Genomic DNA, 23,290 nt, shown 5'->3' on the forward strand with positions numbered 1-23,290 from the left:
TTCTTTTTCTCACCACCCAGCCAACAAGTCCTTTGAGAGATCTCCTTATGTGAGTCTACCAATCGCTTCCTCTTTCTTCTGAGTTTCTTCTAGACTTGAGTTCTCTCTAAGTCCAATGCTCACATATGCATATGTCCTACAAAGGACCTTGTCACATTAGCCTCTCATGGACCTTCCTATGCACCCTTGTGATAGGTTTAATAAAGAAAGAATGGTAGAACACACTATAAAGGGTTGAGCCTTCCAAGTTTGTCATGGGAACAATTGTGCTCTCAATTATTTGTAGATGTTAGTGGTAATTTTTGATGAACTTTGAGGAAATTGAAGTTGAAGGTGGTGAAGTTGTTTGATATCTTAAGGGAATATTGTGAAGCTTCAAGGCCAGTGTGTAGCTTTGATTAGTCCTTTGCAGATAGACCTATGTATGGCTCTCGAGTGGGTAGCAAGGTTGTCGGTAAAATGGATTAAAAGAGGCAAAGCAATAAGATACATGGGGCTTCCTTGGGCTTCGGAGTCGCATCAAATCAAACGTTTTTCTAGTTTCATGATAAAATAAAGGAGAAATTGTGAGGGTGGTAGGGCATGTGTCTGGAATGCTCACATGTGAGAGCCCATATGAGGACAATGGGAGTGATACATGCAAGAACTTAGGGCTAAGGCTACCACTTAGATGGCCCACTATAGGGCACAAGGGCCACCATATGGAAAATGAATGGGATTGGTATATGGGTAGATTATAGATCTACAAGGACTACCACACAAGCAATCCATAAATAAGGGTAAAAGATTCCATGTGAGGCTATCATCTCTCCAAGTGGTTGTCATTATGTCACAAGTGCATTTTGGGGTTAAATCCATGAGCCCACATAGGAAAGTAATGGTCATCCTTCCACTCCTTGGCACCTAAGGAATGTGACCATAAACACCACCCTAAAATAGTGTCTTTTCCATTTTTCCTCAGCCTATGGAGAGCCACAAGTGGGTATTTGTTATCTTCATCATATGTCAAGCCACAAGTGGGTTATTTCTTGTCTTCTTTGCTTTTGTCTAAATTGACATAGTCAACTAGCGTCAAGAACCAACCAAACACTTCAAGCCATAAAAAATCGCTTTAATTAAAATAGACTCCTTGTCTCACCCTTGTCAATGTATCCTTAGAAAGAGTATGATTTTCATTTGACAAAGTTATAAAAATTGCCTTACGTATGTGTGTGTGTGGGAGGGGGGGCGTGCATGTACATGTGTTATTATCAACTAATGTCAAGGTTGCTAAATTGTATAAGGTTTCATTGCCTTCCCCTTAGATTTCAAATTGTGCTATATATAACTCAATGCAAGGTGGTGGCCAAAAAAGATAGCAAGCACCTATGGAATTGCAAATTGCCTCTTCGATAAAAAATTTGCTTTTGGCAGATTTATGCTTGGCATTATTCCATATAGAAAAAATACTAACACTAAAACTTTTCTCACTGTTGGGGTTTGGCTCTTGGTCCCTATTTTGGCATTGCCTTGACACTTGTTGACTTATATTTTCTAGGCACGTTTTCCCAATGCTTGCTTTGGCAAGCATTTCTAACTATTTGGGATACATTATTATGTCCCCCATAGACAATTATTGAACACTTTGGACACTATGGAAAGATAAAACCATAAGAATACTTAGTAAGATAAAACCATAAGAATACTTAGTGATCCACATCTAGCAAGTACCATTTCTTTAGAACATCTCTATGCAATCGATCTTTGATTGTCTGAGTGCTCATCATCTAAATTATCCTCTGTATTTGTTGTACAATGCTATCTTCTGATGTTGTAGTTGGATGTTCCATGCTTCTTGTAAAATAAATATAAATAGACTTCACCAAAAATATGTGTGTGGCGGGGGGGGTAAGCAAAGAAACACTTTCTCATTAGTAGCGAAGCTTAAGCTGCCATTTTGGACTAAAAAAAAGAAAATTGCTGACCTTCACCATTACAAAACCACCTCCAAAGGTAAATCGGACTATAACATACTCCAATAACTGTAACTTTGAATTTTGAAACCAAAAGGCAACAAAAAACAGCCCTTCAGATGCCTGCAGGGTTATGTGATATGGTATACTCAATTTTGTGAAGTCCTTGGAAGAAGAATGTCAGAGGACATCTTCAAATTGCTGGTTAGCCCTAAAATCCGCAAATAGGACAGTTACATGCCTTACATTCTGTCCTCTCTCTGTCTAGGAGCACATTTTATAATCTCATCGACTCTTAAAATCATTTCTGCAGCTTCTGTAGCAGAAAGTAAGACAGCCTGCTTCACTTTGAATGCTTCAAAGATACCAAGCTTTTCCATGTTACCAACCTGCATCAAATTTTTATAATACAACAATTTAGGGCATTACTCATTTCAAACCACGCTTTAAAATAGCATAATTGTAACCAAGGAAAAAAAAATTAATGATGACTTTTCAAGAAACTTACAGCTCCTGTAATTACGTCTATCCCCGCAGTGCTGTCCTCTTTATAATGCTCAGCTCTGAGCTGTGCAACAAGGTCAGCACTGTCAAGTCCAGCATTATCTGCAATAATTGTGGGTATGGCCCTGAGGGCTGCCGAGAAAGATTCAATGGCAAGGGATTTCTTTCCAGGAGTCTTCCTAGCCAGCTCATCCACTTGATGAGCCATAAGCATTTCAGGCCAACCTCCTCCTAAGAGAACACGGCTGTCTGCAACAGTTTGTGAAAGGACACACAAAGCATCATGCAATGATCGCTCTGCCTCATCCAACACGTGCGTACTGCAAACAAAAAAAGTACCACCAATATCTCAGAAACCCTCACCTGCCCACATCGGCATTCATGAAAGAGAGAATCTAAAACCAATCAAAATATCAGAAATAAGGACTCTATGCTTTAAATTCAAACATGCTGGCCAGGGAAAAAATGATGACGAGTCAATCTCCAAGTGTCTATGGTCTAAGACCTTAAGACCAGAGCTACAGACCTTTTAACAGCTCCTCAAATATGAATGTTCTATGAACATTAGACAGTTTTTAGACCTCAAATGATTTCCTAATTTATCCAAGAAGAGTCTTAAATCCCTCCAGTAGTCATTGCTAACTCATGCAGGCAAAGCAAATGGATTCCACGTAACATACAACCATAAAATTGGAAGATAGACAATCCCTCTAAATCATAGAATTCCATAAGGGCAGAATGAAAGAATATCATAAATAGACCTCATTTTGATCAAAAACTTGAAAATAGAATTCAAGAAAGCAAGCATCATACCATGCCATGCAATGGGAGAGAAAAGGAAGAATAGATAAGGTAAAATCCCTAAGATTTAAGACCTTGCCTTCTGAACCTCATTACAATGTACGTACTTGAGAATAGCATGAAGAAATAATCAGGACGCTAGTTCCCATGATACCAATTAACATTAAAACATTTCAACTGACTTTCAATAGACAGCTTCTAGTTTCTGGAATCATCAACATTTTCAAGACTTGTTCAGAAACCCATGGGAAAGGTCTGATACCATTATTGAATGAGACTACTTATTCTTACACGAGAAACAAGTAAGAAAATAAATTAAGCAAAAGATAAATCTATACCTGGGAGATTCAGACGAGTTTAAATGCATTTTAAAAGATAAAGTCAAGAGCTGCAAGCACATGCTTTCCTGCTTGAACATATAATACAAGTAGCCTACAAACAAAATAGTCGTGAGCTTGTAGCATACCTCGCTCCTCTCAGGACAATTGTGCAGGCCTGGCCTAATTCAACTCCTGAGAAATGTATCAATTTGTCTTCCCCAATCATTATCTCTTCAATCAGCTTGCAATGACCCAGCTTTACACTTTCAGGATTGTCAAAAGTGGATGCAATTTCACCGCCTGTGACTAAGGCTAGACGTTCTATGCCATCAAAGTCAGCATGCTCAATAGCTAAAATCCCTGCATCAGCAAAAAGCTCCTCTGGAAAATTATATATCAGCTGCCTATTCACAAAGCAGTTAATTCCATGGGCTATGATTTTCTGAACTTTGCTCCTCATTTTTTCCTTCTCTGCTGCTTCAATCTCTCCTATCTTGGACATTGAATCAACTCTCACACGAGCGCCATAGATCTTTATCTTGTCTGTGTCCATGGCTGTGTTAGCAACTAAAATATTTGCATTTTCTATACGCTTGGGCTGACCAATTCCTATCTTCTTGTCTAAAATAAACCTGCAAAAACATGTTTAAATATGGCCTCTCTGAGCTTGTTACAGAAATTAAAAAATTCCCCGTTGGGACACTAATAGAGTAAAAACACTATATATATAACCAAAAAGCTCTTACCCTTCGTCTAAAAAAGAGTCTTTAAGAGACCCCCCTGCCTTTTTTATTATCTGTATGGATTCCAGATTGCCAGTACCCTGTAGCAGCTATCACGACTATCAACACCATGTCATTTTAAAAGCCAAATGTAAAGCTCTATTGCACAATAATTACCTTGAGTCGAAGTACAGCATCAACTGCAAGGTTCGCAAAATGAATTTTATCTTGTGATAGAATCTTGGAGCTGAGTGTGGTCATTGCAATATTAAGCAAATCTGTTCGAAATTTTTCTGCAAAAACACAGATTATTAGCTCTACAGATATTGAAACAATTTTAGGAACAAAGTCACATAGGAAGTTTCCACCCCATAAAAATCAAATATGTTGCAATAAAACTTATCAGCAAAAGATGAGATAGAATAAAACTTCTGACACAAACTACCAATGATTTTGTGTGACTTGAGCTTGAAAGCTAAAACCTGTTACTTGGCACCCCAGCTATGTGTCACTACTTACATTACTATGGCAGAATGTGTTACATTTTCTAGCAGGGACGAACAAAAACAACAATGCCTGAATATGCAATGTAGCTAGACATAGGAAAGCTACCCCCCACATTAGATTGTTGCAATTGAAAAGAGTCCTGCAAAGTTTATCTGATTGGGAAGACCTTGACAGGGATGAACAAAAACAACTGGGTCTGAATGCTAGAACGCAAGAAAGCCCATCCCCCACACTCTATTGCTGCATTGTTTTTGCAGGTTTATTGCTGCATTGTTTTGGACAGAAATAACAGGAGTATTGTTATTTCTGTCCAAATAGACCACATGACAAGTATACGCCCTTTGGACAGAAATAACAGGAAGCACTAACATAAGACATCCCCCTCACTATATTGCTGCAAGGCCGAGTCCTCCCGGAAAGTATGTCTGGTTCCAAAGACTTACAAGAAGCTCTAGGAGAAATAACAGGAAGCACTAATAGGAGATCGCTTCTCAAATATTAGTACTTGTTGCTTGTAATTCTTTTAGAGGAGCAAGTTTGTGCATCTTGTAAATGACTGTCACTGGAATGTATATAGTACATGATCTCTCTCTCTCTCTCTCTCTCTCTCTCTCTCTCTCTCTCGCACAGAGGGGGAGCTGAGGAGCTGGTATACTCGACCACGCAAATGGTTTGCAACAAACTAGCCTTGAGGTTCCAGCCATTCCGCTCACCCACCATGAGGTGAACCAAGTCATCAGAGAGGATCTATTGCCGCTCCGCACATACATGACTTTGTTAGCACCTATTGAGCTTTTGGTTAAACTCGGTTGTAGAAAAGGGGGTAGGGCAGATTTGGAGGAAGGGGGATAGAATAGCAGAAGGGAGAGAGATGGGGGGAGGAGAGGGGAAAGGGGGAGAATAAGGAAGGATGAGGGGTAGAGAGAGATAGTGAGAGAGTAGGGAGGAGAGCGAGTAGGCAGCAGGAAGGAGGTGGGAGAGTAGATAGGATTAGATGTCAAACCAAAAGTGTACAAATAGGGGTGGATGGGGACTTATATAGTCCCTCCACATTTTCCACCTAAGAGGCCTCTAGAGGCCCTCTAAATTGCCCCTTTTTACCCTTCATTACAGCCATCCCTTCCCATAGAATTTTGCCCTCAAAATTTCACAGAGTGGCTGTCGAAAAGAATGCAGAAACAGCAACTACTAATCAGCTCGGTAGAAGATAGGGGTGGTCCTGGACAATGCTTTCTGGCTGCCATGAATTCTCATCCTCAGGGAGTCCCCGCCACTTGATAAGATACTCTATGTAGACCTTGTTGCAAAGTACATGGTCTCTGAAACCCACGATGCGCTTTGGAACATCAACAAAGACACATGGAAAACATCATGGATCTTGGAGATACTAGATAGCTCCAAATGATATGCTACCTCTCCAAACTTGCAGATGATCCTATAAGGACCGTAATACCTATGAACAAGCTTTGTGTTCGCATTACCTTTCAACGAGGCATAACGGTTCTTATGGAGACACAAATGCACATAATCTCCCTCTTTGAAAGACAAATATCTCCTACGTTCATCCGCATATTTCTTTTGCTTGGCTTGGGCATCCTGCATATTCTTTTTTGCCAACTACAGAAGGGCATCCATCCTCTCCAAGTCATTCCATGCTTGCTGATTTCTTAAAGCCATGTCAGCAATTGAAGAAGGCATCCCGACCTTGCATCCGTACATTGCCTCAAACGAGCTCATGCCAATGGAGAGATGCTTGGTGTTGTAGCAAAATTCAGCAAGTGCCAACCATTTATCCCAAGACTTTTAAGTATCATGACAAAAGTGCCTCAAATATTCCTCCATCCATTTGTTCACCCTTTTCGACTGTCCATCAGTTTCATGATCGTAAGCATTGCTAGGTGTGAGTAACATAGCCACTGCTGTAAATAACTCCTACCAAAAGTTACCTAACAATTTCCTGAGGGAAACCATGATGCTTAAAGACATGCTCAATGAATTGCCAAGCAACCTGTGAAGCTGAATACCGGGTCTTAGTGGGTATGAAACGGGCTCTATCCACCACAACAAAGATGCTGTCCCATCCCCTCTCTGTAGAACGCAATCCTGTGATGAAATCCATTGCTATGTGCGTCCATTGGCCCTCTAAAATTGGTAATGGCTGCAAGAGACCTACAGGTAATTCGTTGTCCGCCTTATTCTATTGGCAAGGCAAGCATTCAGCCGCATATTTAACCACATCCCTCCACAGGCCTTCTTGGGTAAAGCTATATACCTAGATGAATCCAAGAACATTCCCAAACTCATCCTCTAAAAACACAACATAGTGCAGTTTCAATCTCACGAGAGTCACTCATAAGATTGAAAACCATAAACTCCATCACGCATAGGAGGGACTAGCTACTATGACATCCCCACTGACGTCATCAGCGCCCAACAGTGGGTGTAGACTATAGTATAAAAGTATGCTCTCACACATACAAATCCACACCCACACATACTTGAGCATTCATTTATACAAAGTCTTCGTACTGAGTTTCTATCGGCACTCCGGAGGTGAAGGGCAAACTCAGCCATGATGAAGGCTAGCACTAAAGGAGAAGGCTAATCAAAAAGTAGTCCAAATCTCTTCATTCAAGCTACAACTACTTGTGAAGTCTAAACGATTTCATTTTAGTCTCTCCAAAACGAGCATCTAAATCTAAATCTAGCTGATAGGGCAACGCACCATTTAAGATAGAAAGAATTATCGCAATACCAACATGCCGCAACTTGGACGAAAACTTCACAAGGTGAAATTTGCATGTCCGCTAATACGACAGAAGCATATACCTAGATGAATCCAAGAACATTCCCAAACTCATCCTCTAAAAACACAACATAGTGTAGTTTCAATCTCACGAGAGTCACTCATAAGATTGAAAACCATAAACTCCATCACACATAGCAAGGACTAGCTACTATGACATCCCCACTGACGTCATCAGCGCCCAACAGTGGGTGTAGACTATAGTATAAAAGTGTGCTCTCACACATACAAATCCACACACCCACACATACTTGAGCATCCATTTATACAAAGTCTTCGTACTGAGTTTCTGTCAGCACTCCGGAGGTGAAGGGCAAAGCTATGCTTGATTCTTTCATATGTTTTAGTGACAACGGTATGTCCAATCATGGGAGAGGAGTGCATTTCTTGCAAAATCAGCTGTCTATATTTTGAGTCCAGCACTAAATAAATCCTATCCTGGCACCACAACCCATTATGCAATTTGAATTTCTGTGAAGACCCTGACTAGAAGGCTTCTGCAAATCTGAAATGCCATGAATCCACTCCTGATATATGGTAGAGATAGCAGACAAATTGCAACCCCACATCCTATATACGGCATTTGCAACCATATTTTCCTTTCCTTTTCTTTACTCAATGTCAAAATCATAGGATTGGACTGCAACCAACCAGGTCTTCTGCTTATCTAAGTATCCTATGATATGTTTTCACCATAATTTTACTCCCGTACAAATAGTGGTGCCATTTCTTGAAAGCATGCAAGATAGCCAACATCTCCTAATCGTAAAAATGGTAATTGAGTTCTTTGGCATCAAACTTCTTGCTTTCAAAGGCTATTGCCCCGTGTTCCTGCCTCAAAACAGCCCCCAATCCTTTGCCACTGGCATCTATCTCCACAATGAAAGAACAAACGCAAAAAATCAAGACATACCAACAAGTGGAAATTTTGTGGCTGTGGCCAATCTTTGATGCATTTCACCTTTGCAGGATCCACCTGAATGCCATGTTTGCTCACAATATGCCCCCGGTACTCAACCTCCTTTGCCATAAAAGTGCATTTGCTGGCTTCTGCATAAAGCTGATGCATCCTCAAAATTTCCAACATCTACTTCACATGCTTAATGTGCTCATGTCTATCCTTGCTGCAAATGAGGATATCATCAAAGAAAACCAACACGCATCCGAAAAGAAGTGGCTGCAATATCTTGTTCATCAACACCTGAAAGGTGGCAGGTGCATTAGTCAACCCATAAGGCATCTCTCCCTTTCCTCCCTCTTCTCCCCCCATCTCTCTATACTTTTTGCTACTCTATCCCCCTTCCTCCAAATCTGCCTTACCATTGGTATCAGGTTGCTATGCCTTTTCATGCGCGAGAGGATGCAAATGGAAATGCTCTCGTGGACGAGGAGGAGATCGATTGGGATGCACAACTAACAATTTATGCTATCTCTTTTCATGCCTTGAGGGGTGCCAAAAGTGTTAAAACTTATCAGATTGAAAGGGCAAATAATGGTAGGATTGTTCACATGCTTATGGACAGCAGTAGTGCTCATAGATTCATCAATTCTAAGACCTTACAGAAGGTATGATTGATTGCTACTGAGATTGATCATGGGCTGAGAGTAGAGGTGGCAAATGGACAACATTTGGTCAGTAATTTTGTTGCCAAGATGCAAGGATCAAGCTCTTTGAGGATTATGAATTTGCTGGTAGGGCCCAATAGATGTTGTCTTGGGCTGCGATTGGTTAAAAACTTTGGGTAAAATCAGCATGGATTTGAAGGCCTTATTACTCAGCTTTGTGGGATTGGTTAAAAACTTTGGGTAAAATCAGCATGGATTTGAAGGCCTTATTACTCAGCTTTGTCCACCAAGGTAGAACTGTAGCTTTGCATGGCATTGCCAAATTTAGAGAAAAGGCACTCTTACTTGTGCAAAAAGTAATCACTCCGTATTTATCCATATGAAAGATGTTTAAGTCATATGTGAGGCATTCATAGGATATTCGACACAGCATACTCTCAAGTTATTGTCATTTATTGATGCAAACAACTTCTAAACCTAAAGAAGATTTTTAAGCAACCTCTATGCATGCATTGGGTGAGAACATTGGCCACCTATCACCAAGAAATGAGGGCATCTTCCCATGAGGGAACCCTTCACCAAGTGCTACGATAATATACACCACTCTTTGATGAATCCTTACATATTACACCACTCTTTGATGAATCCTTACATATTCCAATACACCTTTCAGTTGAATTAGAAAAAACAATTACTCTCATACCACATGAGTGTCGGGAGAGTGCATGAGTATGTATACAAGTGCACATCTATCCTAAAGGGTGCATGTGTGCAAATTCAAATAGACACCATTGCACACAACTAAAACTTTTTAAGTCACACCTCCAACAATTGAGACAAAAGATGGAAAAGGGCAACCACAAACAAGATGCAATAGTAAAGCAACACATTTGCCCAAAGAAACTTTAAAGTCATTAACTCCTAGTAAACATGCAAAAGATACGAGTTGAACATAGCAATCAAGCATACGCAAAGACTAATGACATGTGCCCCAACCTTCACGGATTTTCACCTTCTCAAGTAACAAATTCATTATGCTTAGTATAGGATATTGTACATGCTCAAAAAGTATCACATGCACTACTATAAACTTGTGCAAGCTACCTTAAAGAAAAAGTTAAATGTAGCATGTGCACTATAGTAGACTTAACATGAAATTAATATTGATGGGTTTTCAATATTTTGGTGCAATTTTATTGATACGTAAAACAAACTTAGGATGAAAGGCTTGGTATGTAGGGATGTTACATATTCCACAATAAACATGAGGTTAAAACCTTTACAAATGCAATAAACCTCCATAATCAAAACATTAGATTCCCAATGAAATTGATCAAATGGAAAAAAGAAAGTGAGCACTTTGATGATTTGTAAACTTTACCTGAATCTGCCTTGTTATCTCGTACTCGTTGCTCAAGAACACCACGTGCACACTCAACAGCCATTCTGTACCCTACATGTGTCAATGGAGCTTCAAAGGTAAGTATATTGATAAGACTTTGCCCAAAGGCCCAAATATATGACAAGGATGGTTTTGACAACTTGTAGTTAAATGATTGGAATGAAAATGAGAGAAATGCATTGACATGACATGTAGCAATTCTACTTCACAAAAGAAAACCATGACCTTCCATGTAATCGATTATGCATACCTAGCATACAACAGAATTGTCATATTCTCTAGCATGATAGAGATTCCATGACCTTTTCACAAAGATGACAAAATTGATTGCCTGAGAGCTACTTTTCTCACTAGTACATAGGGACCATGCTACAAGTTTGCATGTGAATCAAGCTCTTGCTTTTGCACGAATTTGCAAAATCTACATGAGTCTTAAAAATCAATGCTTTACTGGTAGTGAACACGTGCATATTGATCCTTAATGTGTTGTGTTAGTCATTAAATGGCTTGTATATAAATCTCATAAAACTGCATTCCCTCATCCTGAACTAATTGTCAAGTGAGGTAAAACTTGTAAGATTTTGTGAAGACCTTAAAAGAGTTCTTTAAAAAGCTTTGGCTTGTGAGGTGAAAAGAAAGAAAGTTTACTAAAGTCTTGAAAAGACCAAAGGGTCTATGAGACCAAATACAATAAAGCTAAAGCAAGCATCCACTCCCAAGGCTGATGTATGAAGTGAGAAGAACAAGTAGAGGAGTATATTGCGATGTCTCTATGGCAGGGCATACATAGCTTAGCATAGTTGTCCTCATGAGAGCCATGGGCCATTAGGGATCCCTACAACGCAATCAATCGATCAACTACCCACCTAGGTAGCCAAACTTTGTATGCTATCTGGGGGACCAAATCCACTGACTAGATGAGAATAGACAAAATGATCTCAATTGACAATGGTCGCATCGTCAAGAGAGAAGTCAAAATCAAAAGAACGCTGCCTTCTTGGGTCCCGTTTTCCTCTTATATGGTCTTCAAGAGGTAGTTCACGATCTGACCAACACCACCATCACTCATGTCGTCAAGTCAATGTGGGTCAAACTATGACTTCTCATATCATGCTCTAGATCCCAATTGCACGGTGTTTCTTGAGACTTCTAGTGAGGATCTCCTAACTAGAAGAAAATTGTGATTGGCCTCTGACTTGGCTCCAATGGAGCACTCTTGGTCTCAACTCTGCGCTCGAAGAAGTAAATCCCTATGTCCTTGGGCCTCATGTAGGAAGGTCACCCAACGCATTGCTAATCAAAATGGGCCAAGAAAAGTGAGTGTGGTCCAAATGAGACTTCTGAACAAGTAATGACGGTGTCGTTGTATCTCACAATATACAAAGCATCTGAAATGCCAACTTCTTCCTTGACTCAATCTCTTGCATGTTGCACAAGATGCCCATCCGTCTCTCACATGAGATATCCTCTACTCATCTTTTTAAAATAAAAGAGTGATATATTCCATTCAAAACAAATCATACAACAGGCGGGAGAGAAAGTACTCTATCCCTAGCCTTAACAATGTGGCAGAAAAGCCATGGTGATAGACTAAAATGCCACGACATCCCAAAAGGGGTCAAATAAAAAAACAAGGAGCAGTCCCATGTCCTCACAAAGGATATAAGTCTCCCACGAGCTGCCAAAGAGGTGCCTGTACACCGCTCCCACTGACTCCTGAGAGTGAAAATAATCTCCGCCCAAATGGAAGCGCGAGTGTTAGCCTCCGTGCATAAATGGCTCCCAAGGACAAAAGAACATCGCAAACACCATATCCGCCATAGGGTAATGCTGAAAATGACCTCCCAAGCTGACCTTGCAGCTGAAGTAGGCAAGGAATCCTAAGCTGATACATGTACCAAAAGCAAATCTTGTGGCTCCATGATGCTGGCCTCTGTGGGACCCCGTCTCTGGCGACGCTGCATGAAGAAACCGTGGTCTCCTGGCTCTGACTCAAAGAAAGTAAAGGCTCCAGATCCTCTCCCCCAAAGGACAGTGCCCCATGTCATGAGAAAAGACTCGGATGTAACATATGAGAACAACCTGAAGATACCTGTCCAAACCACTCTAGAGCTGGGGCAGCTCCATAAACAATGCTTGCTAGATTCCTCTGCAAGCTGACAACGCATACACAAGGAGGGTCTACCGATCTGTCCTCTGCTGAAGCCTGTAACCTACCCTTGTCATGTACTGAAAAAAGGAAAGAGGACGATCGTCTGCCACCAAAGCACGCCATGCCCACTCACCTGAGTCCCAATCAAGCTCCGCAAGAGGTCGACCCTAAAAAATCCAAAGTCTCCATCTAGTATCCTCTGCAATGATCAACCTAGAAGGATCTGTGGCCCATTCCTTACCCAGGCAACCAATGACCCTGACTCTCTGCGAAAGGAGCTCCTACTGATCCAGGGGCTGAGTGGGATACAGTCTGTGAGAGGAGTCCGCCTCAAAATAGATAAACGGTGCCGGTCCTAAACGAACTCCGATGCATAGCCCAGCCTCACTAAAATAACCTGACCAAGTAGAGATGGGGTGAACATAGACAGGATCTGTGAGTATATTCCTCCACTACTGAGGAATAGCTCTCATGATCAATAATCTGATAACAACAATCTGTCGAAGTGGCCCGTATCTATCTCTGATCACCTCCTCTGACATCTCCACACCTTCCCTGAACCAATCTCCAACTGTCACAACCCCCTGAGCATGCCATCTGGCCAAGGGAGTCCTAAGTTCTGTACCAAGGAAAGATCCCTGATACCGAACCAGGGGGTTATGGTAAAGTGACTGTCAGGCAATTTCCTCTCTCAAGGAAAGAACTGCTTTGATGAGGTGCTGTCAAAAAAGATCCCAGATCTGAATAAGCCTTTTCACCAATGGTGAGGAAGGCTGAGAATGCTGGTCCGCCAGAAAGATCCAATTGACTCTACCTATCCACTGGCCTGTTGCTCTGAGGGTGCACTGATGAATCCCATGCAGTAGGAACTGCTTCCACGACTGATCTCCTGAAGTCAAACCTCTAACAAGAAGTTTGACTAAAAGGGCTCTGCTTTGCATCTCCGGATCAAGAACCCCAAGTCCTCCCTGCAAGAAGGGTAAATGATAGTATCCCATGAAACTCTGGCCCTAGTGTCCTCACAACCATCACCACCACTCCACAGAAAGTTCCGAAGCAATCTCCTCACCTGGCGAATCGAGTTAGCATGAAAGCACCAACATGACGCAACGTACCACATAGTCGCAAGTAGAACCTGGTTGAGTACCAGCGCTCTTCCGACCAAAGAAAGTCTAGCCATACTCCAGTAGGCTAGCTTCCTCCGAATACTCTCAAGAACTGGGTCAAATTGTTGCATCGGGGACACCTCAATGCCAACTTGAAAGCCTAGATATCTCGTGGAGGTACCTCTGGGTATCCACACAAAGCCTCTGTCTCCTCCCCATGCTGGGGTATCCTTCTGAGCTCCAGTCCAGATGCCTTTTGATTTGTTCCAATTGACAAGTCTCCCTGAGGCTAGGCAGAACTTGTCAATTGAGTCTGCAGCTGTAGCAAGACTATATGCATCTCCTTTGATTGTCAATGATGTGTCATCAACAAACTCAGTGTCCAGAAGCTCCTGCTCCTGCCGAATAGGCAGATGAAGGCCGAAAGTGCCATGACTGGTAGCCTGTATAAAGTATCCCATAGCCTCCGCTACGAAAAGAAAAAGGTAAGGTGCAAGCGGACATCCCTGTCGTACTGATCTGGATAGCTGAAAAGCCGGTCCTCTGCCTCCACAGACCACCATCCTGCTAGAAGAGTGAGAGTAAAGTGAGGAGACCCAAGAAATCCATCTATCACTGAAGCCTAGCCTCCTCATAGTGCCCTCCAAGAAACCCCAATCCACCCTGTCATAAGCCTTCTCAAAATCGAGAAGAAGAATTGCAATCTCCTACCGACTCTCTTGCACCCAATGAGTGGCCTCCCAAAAGGTAAAGATGTTATTCAAGATACTCCGATCTTGGACAAATCCTATCTGAGTAGCTCTGATGATATCTGGCAGCAAAGGCTTTAAGCGAAGAGCCAAGGCCTTCGCTAGGATCTTGTAGGCTGTCCCTAGAAGTATAATGGGTCTCCAATTACGTAGGACAATCTTGTCTCCCCCTTTCGAGATGAGACAAATCAAACCTGTGCATAATGTCTCGCCCAAAGATCTTGTATCGAGACCCTCTGAAAAGACAAAGAGTAGATGAGGCCCAATCGTATCCCAAAGAGCTCTGAAAAGAAGTGGCGACAAACCGTCCTCCCCCAAACATCTATCTATGGGCAGCTCATGTAACGCGTCCGTGATCTCGACGAGTGATATTAGGCTATCCAAAACATGACCCATCCTGTCTGAGACCATTTGGGGGACATGGCTCCAAATCTCCTCTCTGGCTCTGATCATCTCGGTGATTGGATCGGCACTGTAAAGAGTGGAGTAGAAATCGGAAGTGATCTCAACAAGACGGTGAGGGTCCGTCTGAAGATACCCGGCCTCATCCACAAGTCTACGAAGGCTGTCCAAAGAGTATCTCTAACCCACTGCCCTGAAAACTCTCTAGAGTATCTATCTCCCTTCTGGATCCAAAACGTCTGCTGGGAGTAAAACCTGAACTGGGCCCTCCTGCCCTGAATCTCCTCTAGTCTCTCCTGAGCCTCCGAAAGCTACCCTCTGATGAAAAGAGAATGAGAAAAACTCTGAATCAATCTCTGAAGTCTGGATACCTCCGCTCTTGCGTTCCAATCTCTGATTCTGAGCTTTTCCTTCTCCTCTTTTGCCCTCAACTGGCAGGCCATGCTGACTCTAGCCAAAGCTCTCTCTACCCACATCAACCAGCCCTGATCCACAAGAGTGTCCTCTGCCAACCAAGCCTCTCTCAACCGTTCCATGAACTCTGCATCTTGAAAAACAAAGTCCGGAACTCTCACAGAGCCTGTGCTCTCCAAACGAGAGATAGAAAGAATCTGCAATAGGACTGAAGCATGGTCAGATAAAACATAACCCGGGCGGATCCCAATCGGTCCTCCTCTAGCCTGGCCCCATTAGCCAACATAAAACCTGTCAAGTCTGACCAAAGAAAGAGAGCCATGGAAAACCCCGAACCAAGAGAACTGAAGACTATCAACTTAGTGACGAAAGTCGTCCAATCGAGCTGCATCTTGAAGTCCAGCGTGCAAAACAAAACTATCCCACTCCACTCTCTCCCTGTCAAAAAGACTACCCTCTATCTGGCCCGACTTGTCTTCAGAGAATTCAACCATGTTGAAATCTCCTCCAACAATCTAGGTGTCGGCCTAAGGAAGGGACTCTCTGAGCTGTCTCCAAAAAGCACGTCTGTGGGTTGGATCCGTGGGAGCGTACACATTGAGAACACCAACTGCTGTGCTCTCAATCTGAAGAATAACATAACATGCCCTGCTTTCCACTAGTGTACCCTCTTGGGTGATCTCTGAGGCCCACCTGGCTAAAACTGAAATGCAAACTCCTTTCCTCGTGCCATCCGCTGAGCTCCAATATGTCCGACTCTATCCTCTGAGTAAGGATCTGCATCTGTCAGTCCTGTCCTTGGAGAGCTTATGCTCCTCGATAAGCACAATGTCTGAAGGGGACCCTGAGGAAATAAACCGAAGGGAGTCCCAAAGCAACTGCAATCTAGGAACACCCGATCTACGACCATCTGCATCTGAGGTAAATCTGCGGCCGTTCAGTCCTCTCACATTTCATGAAATGATAGACAACCTAGACATCGGATGGAAGTGAGAGGGTGCCAGTGGCACCAACACAAATCTCTCTCTGACAACGCAATCCAAAGTCGGTCTCTAATCAAACTCCACATCTGCCCTAACTCCTGTAAAATGGCTCCATCCAAGGGAATAGTACTCTGGCGCGAACTGAGGAGCTGAAAGTCAAACCAACCAGCACTCCTAGGCACATCAAAATCTCCATGAACCTCAAAGCTAGGTCGGAGAGTGCTAGGGCATGAATGAATCTGCGAGCCGACAATACAATGAACCGGTGAGAACAGAGTCATGCTCATGAGCTGTCTATCAATCTCGTTGTCAAGTAACTTAGCTGACCAACTTTCGCTCCCCCGAGATCGGAAGCTGCCTGCAGAGAAACGAAGAATGCACCCCTCTCTAGAAAGAGTAACAGATCCCAAGTACTCCTCTACCTTCTTTGACCGTCGGCAAAACACCGGGAGAAGTTCCAATCGAGTGAGGGACTCTGTGGTAACCCCTCGAGCCAAGAAGGACCAAAACTCAACGGGCAGATCTTTGTCAACCATCATGGGGTCAAGTCTAGGAGCCGGAAGAGCTGAAAAGGACTGAGCCGTTCTAACTCTGCTCTTGGAATAGGTGAGAGGAAGAGAAAGAATCTGCGACAAGGTGCCTGTCAGCATGGGTGACTGATAATCTCGCTCGATCTCATCTGCTAGGACCTCCCAATCCTCACGCCTGTCTGGGTACTGAGCGAAATCTGTGACCGCCCTCGCAAAAGATCTAGATCAACCAAGAGTGAAAAGCTGCGAGAACGAGGCTGTACTGGGAGGGGTGTCTAAAAGGACGCTCCGCATAGCAACAAAGGAAGATACTGTGCGACGAGGAAGAGAGATCTCGAGGGAACCTCGTACAAGTGCATGAGATCCTAAAACGAGCTCTGACTCTGACCTGCGTCGTAAAATACCACTCTCTTAATCGACTGCTGGGAAGAGGCATCCATCACAATAACAGCAGCCTGAGCAATCTCCTGCTGGATAACTATCTCAGGAACAAATATCTGAACCTTCGGGATAGTAGTGTCAAGAGTCATCAAATCCTGAGCTACAGTCTCCTGCACAGTGTCATGACCTGCCTTCCGCATCTCCCCTTTCCAGGGTCTCCTGCACAAGTGTCTCAACTCCTTGGGCTACCATCTCCTGCACAGTGTCATGACCTGCCTGTGTATGGTCCTCTACATCTCCCCTTTCCGAGGTCTCCTGCACACGTGTCTCAACTCTCTGCCATCTCTAAGCTCGTACTTGGGGCTGCTCGTGTTGCTAACTCTCCCTCTGTCTCCATCTCCTCCGGGCTCTCCGTGAAAGTTGTACCACTCCAAGTCCTCTGAGTCCACTGGAGACTCTCCCGGAGAAGTCTCCTCTCGCTCTACAGAATGAGTCGAAGCAAGCTCAGGGACCCCTGAAGGCTGAACTGTAGGCTCTGGGTCACCCGTAGGATGAGATGGATCCGGAGTCCCTGAACGAGGCCGACGATTGGAGCAATCCCTAATAAAGTGACCTCTCTTCCGACAAAAAAGACACTGATCAAGAAGACCCTCGTACAAAACCCTCTGCTGAATATGGAAAAATCTCCTGTGAAGTACAAAATCAAAGTAGGCAAAGGTCGAGGAGGGGGGAACTTTGAAGTGAGTCTGACTCTCGTAACACCTGTACCAGCAAGTGACTAAGCATAGGAAAGTCTAGCACCTGATGGGATGACTGTACCTACCACACTAGCCATATGCTCCACAACTCTGCGACAAGAACTGACCTCATCAGGAAGTCCAAGGAAAAGCATCCAAAAAGAGACCTGTCGCGGTCCCGGTAAAGTAGTACTGAAGTGCTTCCGCCAAGGCCACAAATGGATGACACTGCTCTGAAATTGAATCGGAGAGCTCATAAGTACCCTTTGAGCCTGCTCTGTAGACTGAAGGCCAAAAGAAAAGTACCCTCTGCCAAGCAATCGAAAAACCGTAACTGAGACACCCATGAGGCCATATTGGTGTACACCCAATCACGTAACTATTGGCCTCTACCGGGTAGAAAGCCAATGATATGCGTCAAACGAAAACCTTCCTCTGCTGCCTCAATCATCTGCACAATGTCGGGAGGAAAAGAAACTGTGACTTCAATCTCCTCAGGTTCGGTGACGGGAGTGGCATTAGTGCCATCCATTGTCTCAGCTTGCGCTGTCCTGTGGGGAGGAGCTACCTCTGCAGAAAATACCCACCAAGAACTCGCAACCAACCACTAATCAATCCCCAAGAACTTGGTTGAATGCCCCAAACTTCAGCCTGCATGGGATAGCAAAATGAGGATCAAACCCAAGCCTGAAAACAGTCCGTTCAATGCTGAAGCAGAAACTCCGCCAATGCCCTGGAACCACGAGCAGCAACAGCCCCGGAGAGGGCCCTGATGCAGCCCAGCCTGAAGCGCAAAAGGAAAAGGGGGCGGACAGCAGCAACAGCCTGAATGGCGGCAACGGGCTGGCGGCCTGGCTGGTGGCCTGAAAGGCGGCCTGGCTGGCGACCTGAAGGCGGCGGCCTGGCTGGCAACCTGAAGGCCGCCTGGATGGCGGCCTGAAGGGCAAGGGGCGACCTGAAGGGCAAGGGGGGCACGGCCAGACGGGCTGGCTGATGGCGACAGGGTGGTGGCGGGCAGCTGCACATGAAGGAGCTCCTCCCGATCTTTTTTAGCTCATCTCTTTTTTGGCCTCTCCTCTACTCATCTTGTCTTAATACCTAGTCATTGAGAGGACACTTTGAATTGCCTAATCGAGATCCTCAAGGTAAAGTGGACGATGCAGGTAAAGCCAAAGGGATCAATAAAACCCTCTTCCGAGATCTACAAACAATGATCTTTGTAGAAGGTAAGTTTAACCGAAAGCTCATGGGACACTAGCCAACTCTTGTATGTGTGGAGCTCTAAGAGAACCTCTCTAATGACCTAGTTTACCTTATGATAGGCGAGCGCTATACAAAAACGATGGCAATCTATCCAATGATGCTAAGTTAGTGGGGCCAACATAAGGGAAACATCGAGAGAGAGAGAGAGAGAGAGAGAGAGAGAGAGATGTTTCCCTTATGTTGGCCCCACTAACTTAGCATCATTGGATAGATTGCCATCATTTTTGTATAGCGCTCGCCTATCATAAGGTGAGCTAGGTCATTAGAGAGGTTCTCTTAGAGCTCCACACATACAAGAGTTGGCTAGTGTCCCATGAGCTTTCGGTTAAACTTAGCTTCTACAAAGATCATTGTCTGTAGATCTCCTCGCGTGTTTTATGCTTGCGCATGTGCAACATTTGAAAATACTTGCCAAGAATGGACAGATGCATGACAGAAATACTGCAGAAAACAGTAGCCGAACTAGCAAGGCCTCTTTTAGATAGGTCAAGATCCAAGGAAAAGATGATCATAAGCAGCGGCATAGGATAAAGCAAGGCCGACCCCTCTCATGATCTCACTTCCATTTATTCGTTATTAAATGAGAAGAGCACACAAAGGAGAGAGAGTCCAAATTGTAGGTTATGCCTTAATCCTGCTCATCTATGTAGATGGCGTGGTTCTCTTTGCAAAAGACAAAAAGGGCATGCAGGGGCACATTCTCCAAACACTCGAGAATCAAGTAAACATTGCCAAAGGCAGTATTTGGGACACGAAACAAGCTGTCAATTGTTCTCAAACAACCTTTGGAAGAAGTTGCACCATACAAATAGCTAGGACTTGAATTTGTGCACAGCTACGAGTGCAATGAGTGCGTGGAAAGAAGAGTAGCAGTAGGGCTGAAAGCGTTACACAGCTTTCAAAACAAATGCAAAACCCCACATTTATGGAGAGAGCACACTCTCAAATCTCTCAGGATACTCAAGTAGGCACCCACCCAGTTGCTTAGCTAGTTGTTCAATCAGAGCTTTGAGAATTTGTAGCATTGTCGCTGTTATTTTTTCCTGATATGCTTGTATGCTCGGCAATGGAATGTGCTTTTCATTTTCTAGGGGCAGCTATTGCAAGCTCACACCCGTTGGAATTTTGAGCCTTGTCCATCTACCCCTTTCCACCTCTATATTGTGAGCTGGTCCTTATCCTGCATATTAAATACTGTTTGATATGTCCTCCTTGAGGTACTCTCGTGTTTCATATTTATCCATAGGATTGATTTTCCATTTGTAGAACTCCATTTTCGGACCTAGGTCTTGCCATAATTTATGTATAATTTTTTGCATATCCAGATTTTTGATATGTTCCATATCCTCAGGGATTTCTGCAGTCTGTATTCCCCACAGTTCTGTGTCATCCCGTGGTTTTTGTGGCCTCCATTGCCTTCATGGGATTAGCTTATTCAAGTAGACCATGTACCGGCACTTTGCTTCCCCTTCGAGAGGTATCGTCCCTGTCTCTACTGGCAGGATATGTAAGGGGTTTTGTACTTTGGTCCCTAACTCCCGATGAGAAATTGTTTGGGGATTGTCTCTATTCTTTTCCAATATGCCTTGGAGAGCCGGGTGCCCGTGCGGGGCATCCATAGAGAACCAACATTTATACGAGCATAGTGTAGAGATTAATAGCTTAGCTTAGTACTCAGCAAGGGCCTTAGCGAGCCCTTTGCTTCAACCCATGACGGCTTGTATGAGCTATTCTGTTAATTGTACTTTGTCTCATAGGCCCATGAGGCCTCCCAAAGATGGTAATCTCTCTCTCTCTCTCTCTCTCTTCCACTACTTCTCTCATTTTTCACTTTCTAGTCGTTTTGGTCAGGAATTAGTACATACTTGAAAACCAAGTGCAGCCTAGAATGGATCTGAATTGGGTGACCTCATGTGCAAAAAGTGTGGCATCTCTGATCAAGATAGTCAATGACTTTGTTCATACCCTTGCACCTATGAGTACAAAGAAAGTGATATCTCCCACGTATCTCATAATATTTAGGGGATAGCATCAAGGCATGCTCCTCTATCTCTAGCTCATGTATCAAAGAAAGTGTAGAGTCCCAAGCTTCTACAATGTCATGTCTGCAATCTTGTGTTCGGCCTCGATTTGGAATGTGTGGGATGAGATCCTGCGTTGGCCCATGGTGTGTTGGAATAGAGGATTCATTGTCCTTCCTGTAAGCCTTCAAAGAGCATAGCAACATGATATTTGTATAACAAAGGGAGTAACAAGAGAGGACACCACATGAGCATGAGAAATGCAGCTCAAGGGCTGCCATGTGGACAGCATTGTGGCTGACACAAGGGCAACAAACCCGGTAATATTTGGCAACAACAAGAGTTGCCACATGGGTAGCAAAGGCTATAGCAGACGATAGATAGATAGACACATTACTGTCTGCGAGAGGCTAAAAATACCTATGAGTCCCAAAACGAAGTATGAAGTACATCATGAGATCACCACTATATAATCGATAAATAGAATTGCCCCCTAGAGATGTAATCCTATCATATAGTGCATACTAAAATTTCACTTCACATACATCACTTTTAGGTAGATTGTATGTAGATATAACAACTTCAACTTTGACTTCATTGATAATTGCTCTCCCATCACGATAAACAACCCATTTCCCTTGTTTCTGCTTCAACTGAGCATGGGTAAGTTTGTTTGGCATCCAAACCTTTGTTCCTTCCAATTTATTGGCTAACGACCCTGCTCGTACAACAGCTACTTTGGCCATACAAATGCATACACTGTCTGTACAACAGTCTAAAACCAGCGTCTTTGTACATAAAGTCTTGAAAGTCAATAACATCTGGTACAAATAAATCATCTATACCATATTTGCTTTAAATGTGTTGCTCTTCTCAAAGCCAAAACGACTTGCAAAATGGTACTATGCAAAGTAAACTTTGGAACACGAATTAATATTACCTTCTATGATTGTCATGGGATGTATCGCTTTTGCTACTAGTTTCTCTGCTTCTCTGAGAAGTTCACCGGCTAAAACAACCACAGAAGTTGTTCCGTCACCAACTTCATCATCTTGAACTTTGGATATATCTGGGGCAAATCAAGGCTGGACTTTTTAAGCGATGGAAGATTGATCAACATTTAAACTCCTCTGATATATATTTGTGACCAATGAAAGATACAAACGATGCTTCGTTTGAAAATCTGACAGCGGTTACAGAACAAAGAAGAGTAGAGACCAACTAAAACCCTTGCTGCAGGGTTGTCCACGTGGAGAGCCTTCAGTATTGTTGCCCCGTCATTAGTTACGGTTACACTTTGGCCTCTTCCGGTGGATTGCAAAATCTTGTCCTGTTCACAGTTGCAAAGCATGTTCAAAAGACCACACGATCAAGAAAACCACAAAGGTGGCTCGCATTTGTAGCTAATGCAAAGACTTACACAACGAGGTTCCACAAAAGCTAGTCAGTCCCACAAGCAACTGAAAAGCCTCTAGAAAAGCGTGCACTCACCATTCCTTTCGGTCCCAAAGTTGTCTTCACGAGATCTGCAATGGCTATGGCACCAATAAAGGATGCCTGCCAGAGAGAAAAGTCGTCAAGACAGTGCATCGGGTTGCAAAGAAGCTTGCAAAGCAACGAAATGGACGGATCTTTGAGACAATGGCAAGAAAGATTTGTGACAGAGCGTACCATCCTTGCGCGATCGCCTTTTTCTTCGGTGGCTTCATCTTTAAACAACCTGTCTCCCTGCTATGAAAGAGCATTATTTAGGGCAGCGAACCTGAAGAAAACGTAGGCGAAATCTACAATCAAGAGGTGAAAACATTCGAAAAGAAAGGAAGACGATGACTGACCCCGACAGCCATGGCGAAAGGCGATTGCTGAGGGCGTCAAACCCTTCTATATTCAAGCCAAGAACAATAGGCGCCAAAAAACCTAGAGCATTCAACTATTTATACGTTTTTCCAACAACAAGAGGCAATGTTGAATG

At 43.5% G+C, this 23,290-nt stretch overlaps 1 protein-coding gene across 1 annotated transcript; it reads right to left on the bottom strand.

Moving 5' to 3' along the window:
- Nucleotides 1–1,923: 1,923 nt before the first annotated feature.
- LOC147893490 (TCP-1/cpn60 chaperonin family protein) lies at nucleotides 1,924–23,290 on the bottom strand. Its single transcript, XM_087386084.1, has 11 exons — nucleotides 23,154–23,290; nucleotides 22,990–23,046; nucleotides 22,810–22,875; nucleotides 22,537–22,648; nucleotides 22,259–22,387; nucleotides 10,560–10,631; nucleotides 4,477–4,592; nucleotides 4,324–4,400; nucleotides 3,724–4,209; nucleotides 2,461–2,776; nucleotides 1,924–2,341 (listed from the first exon to the last, which is right to left on the bottom strand). The coding sequence occupies exons 1-11, from the start codon at nucleotides 23,163–23,165 to the stop codon at nucleotides 2,195–2,197; spliced, it is 1,590 nt and encodes a 529-aa protein (XP_087242210.1). The 5' UTR covers nucleotides 23,166–23,290; the 3' UTR covers nucleotides 1,924–2,194.

This window comes from Dipteris shenzhenensis, chromosome 15, assembly GCF_047967505.1.
Source record: "Dipteris shenzhenensis isolate YYH24624 ecotype China chromosome 15, Dip_SZ_1.0, whole genome shotgun sequence".
NCBI classification, from domain to species: domain Eukaryota; kingdom Viridiplantae; phylum Streptophyta; class Polypodiopsida; order Gleicheniales; family Dipteridaceae; genus Dipteris; species Dipteris shenzhenensis.